The sequence below is a fragment of the Olea europaea genome, chromosome 4, assembly GCF_002742605.1.
Source record: "Olea europaea var. sylvestris chromosome 4, O_europaea_v1, whole genome shotgun sequence".
NCBI lineage: Eukaryota > Viridiplantae > Streptophyta > Magnoliopsida > Lamiales > Oleaceae > Olea > Olea europaea.
Window position 1 is genome coordinate 5678981 of NC_036240.1, and position 7776 is coordinate 5686756.

Consider the following 7776-nt stretch of genomic DNA (forward strand, 5'->3'; position numbering starts at 1 on the left):
AAATTGCCTTGGTAGGACCATGGCCCACAAGGCGAGCATGCTATTTGCTGAAAATAACATCAGATTTAGGCCAAGTGCGAATACCTTTTTCGCGAATTGGCCTCAGCGGCAAAGAGTCCAGGAATGGAGGGCCTTGAGTGCAAGGAAATATCTGGCTCACCGCCACTTGTTCGACGACTTCGGCGTTGTTGAATAATGGACACAGATAGAACTCATTGAGTTCGGCATTGGCTGGTACAAGGAAATTCGGATTTACATATGGCCGAGTAAGGATTTTCTGGAAATCTTCGAAGCTAAAAGAGTCATCAGATTGGGTTTGTGGAGCCGCCATTGGGAACGAAATACAGTTTTGTTAAAGTTTGCTTGAGAAATGTAGCAGGGAAACAAGAAGATGAACAGTAATATTGCGAGAAAGAAGCGCGAAATAATGAGGCGTGATTTAGTAGTTCGATGAAATGGCGTGTCTTTGGGGTTTATAAGGGTTTGCAACGTCGCACCTTTTCAAACTATGGAAGGAAATAATGATTGAAATTCTTGGGAATTTCAAATGTTGCGGGAAAACACAAAATAAATATGGCAAAAATTAATAATTAGTATTAATTCTGCCATATTGGAGGGTAATTGTTGACACACTAAAAGTGCAGCCCAAATCAAATAGCCCAATGAATGAAGCCCAATTGAGGAATTCCCAAATCAAATAGCCCAAGGAATGAAGCCCAATTGAGGAATTCATGATAAAGGCCCAGATACAGTTATTAATGAATGCAGTGGAAGCCTACGAACACAGTAACATCATCGCCCAAACTTACAAGACGCCCAAAATCTGAGCGAATGGAGTGCCTTACAGTCGCCCAGAGTGATGACCCTGTTCTATCCCATACTTTCGAATCGCCCAAGATCTTAACAAACATAAAATGTTACGGTTATCCAGAAATGTAGTTATTGAAGCAGTTATTGAGTAACCTTATTACATTCTACGATTCAAGGAACCCAGTTGAAGGCGGTTGAACGGCAAAGAGTAGTGGCAGTAGTTAGAGATGGCAATTCCACGACAAGTTAGCCACCATAAAGAAAGTGGGTAGTTATAGAGCAATCAAACAATTTTCAAGTGGTTTGTCACGAAAAAATCATCAAGGGAATATCAAAGGAAGAGAAGACATAAAGAAAAAGGACCCCGAATCAAACACTCTCAAACAGAGAATATGTAATTTCAATTTTTTAGTTTAAACTTAAACATTTTTTTCAGTACCGTGTGCTTGCGCCCCTTGAAGGCATTCTGTTTAATTTTAATTGTAAATCATCGTCAATAAAATACCCCCTTTTGGGACTTTGTCTCAAGAGGTTTATTCCTTACACAATCGTTTGATCCCTTTTTAATTGTTAGCGATTATTCACGCGAAACAGCTGCCGACACTAAAAAAAAAAAAGCTTAAAATCTTGATTAAAATTGCTGCCATGTAGGCGAATAGAAAGTAAGAATAAAGATAATCAACTCGCTTGCTTCTTTTGCTACTATTGAGTTTTTGCAAATATTTCTCCCAACTCTCCCGCCCAAAATTAACCAAAATAGAAAACAAACCTTCCAATTCTCCGCAAAAATCAAACAAATGCTACGATGTCTAGGGCCACCGCCACCACCGCGCCGTCAAAACCCAGCTCCGCCACCGCCAACAACCACCCTCCACAGCCGCAATCGTCGCCGATGACGGATGTAGAATTAGTTCAGCTAGCTCAACTGCACCATCGCCCTATCTCCTCCCAACCTACACCCGTCCACCTCCCGCCATTTCTTCTCTCCGAGTCCTCCCACCCCACCCTCCTCTCCTACCTCGATTCACGTGCCGCCTCTGTTAATTCGTCTTCTGCCGTGGCCGAATATATTTCAGCCCTCTTTTCTCTGACCTCCCACCACCCCTCCGTACTTTCGGCCCTACTTCCCTCCCTCCTCCTATCTTACCTTCCCCTCTTCACTTCCCGCAAAATCCCTCACGATCACCACTCGCTCTCCACTCTCCAGCTCTTCGCCGTACACCTTGATGCAATTGAAATTACGAAAATTCCCGAAACTATTAATTTAATCATCATGTATCTTCATGATGTCAAGGATTTTGAAGATGCCCATGTCCTAGTTCTCCTCCCAAAGTGTCTTGAATTAGTCAGAATCTCTAATGAAATCGAGAAGCCCATTGAGTACATAAATTCGGTGATTGATGGTTTGCTTAACTGTGAGTGGAGCAAGGTTGTGTTGGTGAAATTGGTGGAAATAATCCGTGATGTTTCATGTATTGATAAAGGGATAAAAAGGGATTTTCTGGAAAAAGTTTTTAATGGAATGCAAAACAACATCGAAATGCAGGATTTGCCGGGGCTGGTTTACCAATTATTGGTGTTGGCCTCAAAAGGTTTTAATAAAAGGGACGTGATTGAGGGGATTGTTTCTTTTTTTGGTGGTAAAATCAAGGGTGGTTCAATCATGAGGCAAGTGGAGGGGACTGTTTTGCTGCATGTAAATTTTGCGGTAAAGCAGGATCCGTCGTTGGGACAGGAGGTTTTGGGGCTGGTGAGGTCGGATTCTCGGGCTTTGAATCATTTTACTGTTGCCCTTTTGCTGTCGGTGGCTAGAATTAGGAGGTTCAGCGAGAGTGCTATTGGAGTTCTCAGAACTGCATTGTTTAATGCTTATAAAGATTACAACTTCGCAAAGTAAGCAGTATGTGATTATAGTGTTTAATTAATATGCCATTGTCTTGTTTTATTTTACATTTATATTTTGTGTTTTTGATCAGCCTCCTCTTGCTTGATTTATTCTGTTGATTTTTGTGCTTCTACCAGTTACAAGAAAGATTATGATTGCATATTTTGTACGTAGAGAAAGAGACTTGTGCTGTTGATTTTGCACGTGGCACAAATTTTGGGGAAGAAATGACTGCATACTTATTCTGTTGATTTTATCCATGGCATAAGCCTTATTTACATTATGAGAAGAGTATGATCGTATCATGATTATTCGTCTGGCCTATATGAGTTTGATCACATACGTTATGAAATATGCAATGATTTCAATTTACAAGCCAATATCTGGTTTACTCGTATCATCACACGTGATTAAATGTGTTCAAGACATTTTCATTTTTTGGACATTTGAAATAGCAATGTGAAGGCATTGTGAAATTTATGTTGTAGACATTTACCATTTTAGTAGCCATGGGTGATCCATGTCAGCTATTATTTTCTTCATGCAATTGTCTAATATTTATTACCCCAGCTGCATATTAATGGGACCATGGTTTTCTTGTTTCTTTTATTAATTTCATTCCAAATCCTGTATGATTTGATTATCAATCCATCCTTTTGTTTCAGAGTCTGTAAATGGCTATCAGATGAACTAAAGGAAGAATATCTGCAGAATGCCAGAGTTATAGAGAAGGCTGTGCTTAAAGCTGTAAGCTTACCTTCCTTTTGTACTGCACTGGCTGCTGTGTTGGTATTGATATTCCCTTCATATGTAAATCTACCCTGTAAATAAAAAATATATGATGTCATACTTACAATTGTTTGAGAATGTCGATCAACAAATATGTAATGTAAATGCACAATTTCTTTGGTCCTCATTGTTTGGAACTTCATATAAAACTCTTGCTTCAATCTGGATGTCATGAATTCACACTTGGTGTGAACAAAAAGTATGATTATATGATTTCAAGGGATTATGAACCAAATAGATGGTGAATGATGAACTTAGGCAGTGTATGGCATTAGGTGATTGTCCACTTTTGTCTGATAAATTGAGTAAAGCACAGCAATATGTGTTAATACATTTATTTTATCTGACTAGATCATATCTCTTTTTTCTGTCTTCTCTCTGTCCTTGTTTTGTAGGTTAATGAGAGCCATTATGGAAGAGAGCACATTGTACCGAGCATTGTCCAATTTGGATTCGGATTACTTGAAGGAGTAGAAGAAGGAAACCAAAAAAAATTGTCCAAGTCTGATGGTCTGATGGGTTCTGAGGAGCTAGCTACTCAGGTGCTGAAAAGTTTATTTGAAGTGCATGACATGGCAAGAAATGAGGTCAGTAATTCAGTATAGGATGCCTGCTTAATATAAAATATGTCAACACTTTTTCCCTTCCATGTGGGAAGTAGCATTGAAGGGTAAAGAGAGCTTTCCTGAAAGAAATATCTTTAGGATACAAGTGCTTGAAGAAATTATTGCCTAATTATTTTTTCGACGAACAGATGCTTTTCACCTGTTTTTCAGTATATTAATTCATAGAATACATATACAGTCCGATATGTCTATATTTTATGCAGATAATTGAGCAATGCAAATTTCGGATTCTTTCTTTAAAGCCTGAACGAGGCCATCCCGTCATAAGGTAACCATTACTAGTTACCATTATCGACGTCTTTTAGTTTGCATTATGTACTATTGATCTTTTTTTTTGGCAACTAGACTGCTCGGATATCTCGCTCTGATTCACCCACACCCAGTGTTAGATCATGTTTCACACTTGAAGGAAATGCTGGATTATTTTACATTCATGCACGGCAAAATTTCCTCTCATCTTGTCACTGTTTTACTACCTCTCATCAAGATCAATCGTATTCTTCAGGTACTCAATGCTGAAATTCATTATTCAGCCTAATAAATTCTCTAGTGCCAAGTTATATGCAAGAAGAAATCTTTAATACTTCTAAGTTGAGTTAACTTTACTTATTCTCTCGTCTTCTTATTTTTCAAAATGCAGGACTATACCATCTTGGTGTTGCGTAAGGCTATGTTTAGGCGAGAAAGTTCAGTGCGTCTTGCTGCTACTGGAGCTATTATTGATCTGATATTAGCATGTAAGCAATCAAAAGGAGATAGACTGTTTTCTTTTCAAGAATCAAGCAGTCAGGCAAGTTGCAGCCAGCCAGCTGAAATACACCATGCAACTGGAGCAGGGCTTTTTGAAGAGCTCAGTGGTTTGCTACAAAGATGTCTTTATCAGCAGGTGCCTTCCAAATGTTTCATTACCTTTTGTTCTCTTTGTCATATGATTACGGTACACTGAGATCGAATCTCTATTTCTAATTTACTGCACTACATATTAAGCCTCCATTGTCAACGTCCATGATTTAAAGTATCTTAAGTGAGAAGATACCTCATAAAATTTAAATATCTTTGCTGGTTAAGAAAACTTTTTGATTCACATATCATCATGATGAATACAATAGTAAATGTAATGGCTCAATGATTTTTTATTCAGGATGGAAAGATTATTAAAAAGATTATGCCCCTTTCCTTTTTAATTCAACTTATGTTTCCAGGCAAGCGTGAGGGAGGTCCTATATCATGGCTTAGTGAAGCTTGTTCTGGTGGATCACTTATTTGTTGAGGCTGTTTTCGATTTTCTCTTGCCTCACTTCCTACGATTTTACAGAGAGGTATTTTGCAAGGCTAGTGCAACTAATGTTGGCTCTCTACAATACTGCAGAAGAATATTTTATTAATTTTCTGCCTTTCTCTCATCTTATCTGATTGTTTAGTTGTTATAATTTTACACGTTCTCACGACACTCCACACTAAAATATTGTACTCCAGGATGCAGATGTACCATTGGCAATTGACCTATGTACTAAACTTGACTCGGGTGGAGTTTGTATCGAAGAGCCACTGGACTGCCTTATGTTTTGCATCTCTTTGATTCTTTTTCTTCAACCACATTGTAGATCTGATACTCTTCCAGATTCAGGGGCTTGTTTTGGCTTCTCTATCACACAAGAGAATGAGGTATCTCAATTTCATGATAAAAAGATCCAATTAATGTGAAATAACTTCAGTCTTTATTATCTTGACAATGACATCAAACTGATCAGGCTGGAAAAGTGTTGTCTGGAGAGTCATTCTCCAACGCATTAGTGAAGATCCGGAAGTTCCTAAGAAATGAGAATTTAGAAGGTGCACAATGTTTTTTTTATCTAACTTCTCCTTAAATTTAGATCAAGTTTTTTGGTTGTTAACATTGCTCTTCACTTAATTTTTCTTTTCAGTACTTTGTCTGGAGTCTATGTACTATAAGCCATAGGTTATTTCTTTTTGATTCTTATCCTGTGAGACATACATTACAGCATAATAATTGAAACTGGACCTTATTTCTCTACTGGACCTCTTCTTTAAATGATCAGAATTCCTGTTACTTACGTGGTTGTATTATTTGCATGTTTGTTCAGGCCTTTTGTGTAAAAGTCAAAATTCAGGCTCTACACCCATAGAAGATGAAAAACTGAGATGCCGTGCTATCCTTTTGTTGGGGATTGTTGAGGTAATGTTGAACATCATTGTTACTGAATTGGAGAAAGCAACAGAGGTGAACAAAATGGAACTGGAAAGCGAACTTTCAATATTAGTTGGCTTTTATGAGTCCTTGGAAAAGCATACATCTATTTCTCGACCAAGCAATGGTATCAGAAGAGGGACAGTACGACCTACTGCTAGTGATGCTGCCGATAGACTTGCTTCAGGCAGCACCAAGCCCTCTTCAGAAAGGACCCCTCTTCTGGCAATTCCAAGCATCTGTCAGCTATTGAAAATGGCATTAGAGTCATTGACACGTGATTCCTCTAGAACTGGAGCAGCTTCCCAGAATCAAATGCAGTTGTCCACGGGCGAGGCATCAGCTCCAAATTCTGAACTTCTTTCTTCAGTTCTAAACATTTGCTTTCGCCAGTTAAAACTTTTTTCTTTTCCGGATAAAGACGATCCTTGGAAGACATTGATTTATGGCGATATTAAGCTGTTGGGGTCTCCACTGCTGAAAATAATTTGGTGTCTCAAGTCTGATACAGATAAAAAGAAAAAAGAAGCCGAGGGAAGGAAAGATATTGAAGATAGAAGGGAACTTATTCATTTGGGATTGCTTTGCTTGAAGAAATTGATTGAGATAAGTTTGTATAGCTTAAAATATGTGGGCTTAATTGATGATTTGGTATCGTCTCCTGGACTTGAGCAAGAATCTATTCATTCTATGGAATTCCACTGCATTGATGGCTGTAAATTAGCAGAAGGCATTGATGATCAGAACACAAGAATCAAAGAATTATTCATTAAGATGAATATTAAACCACTGCTTACTAAGTTTCTTGCTTTTTCTTTCTTCCACGAAGCTCAGGTGAACTCATCTTGACCTCAACATTGTTTTATTTGTTTTGTCTTTGTATAATACTTATGATGAAAATTATCACTTTCGCTAAATGTAATTATGCTACCATTAGGTGGTGACTGGAAATGAGCCAAGAAAGCTTGAGAACCTTTTTTTAGTTGAGTTAGATCTTCATCGATCTTAAACTAGCTTTGTGAGCTCTCGTAAGCTACTTTCAAATAGCCTATAATGACACACATGAATTGAATAAATGATTAATTTAAAGCTAAATCATTTTGAAAAATGCAGTTTGTTCATCATATATATTTATTTATATATGCTAGGATAACTAAAAATATAGTTGAAATTCTTTGTTCTGGCGCCTGCATCATGCATGTGATAATCTTGTTGAACTTTATTTTCCCCCTTATTCTCAATCTGTTCGTGAATCCTTAATCTGGATTTCTAAAATTTGCTTGAATGTTAGATGTTCACTCTGAGATACCTAGTGCAGAACTGATAGGAATAGATGAGAGAACTGATGAATTTTATAACTGAAAGTAATACAGAAAATGAGAGATGCACTACACGGATGACCGCTCTTTTCTCACTACATGTATTCTACCCATCCCCCCCCCCCCCCCCCCCCCCTT

General features: G+C 38.0%; 1 protein-coding gene across 2 annotated transcripts in view; it reads left to right on the forward strand.

Annotated features, from left to right (window-relative positions):
• Positions 1-1507: 1507 nt before the first annotated feature.
• LOC111393384 (Fanconi anemia group I protein homolog) overlaps positions 1508-7776 on the forward strand; it is an 8545-nt gene continuing 2276 nt past the window's right edge. For both annotated transcript variants that reach the window (XM_023018892.1, XM_023018893.1), the window contains exons 1-10: positions 1508-2703; positions 3361-3442; positions 3880-4071; positions 4314-4378; positions 4456-4615; positions 4751-4996; positions 5313-5429; positions 5587-5775; positions 5862-5943; positions 6216-7153. In XM_023018892.1, coding sequence (XP_022874660.1) covers positions 1616-2703; positions 3361-3442; positions 3880-4071; positions 4314-4378; positions 4456-4615; positions 4751-4996; positions 5313-5429; positions 5587-5775; positions 5862-5943; positions 6216-7153 — 3159 coding nt within the window. In that variant the 5' untranslated portion in view covers positions 1508-1615. The remainder of the gene's footprint in view (positions 2704-3360; positions 3443-3879; positions 4072-4313; positions 4379-4455; positions 4616-4750; positions 4997-5312; positions 5430-5586; positions 5776-5861; positions 5944-6215; positions 7154-7776) is intronic.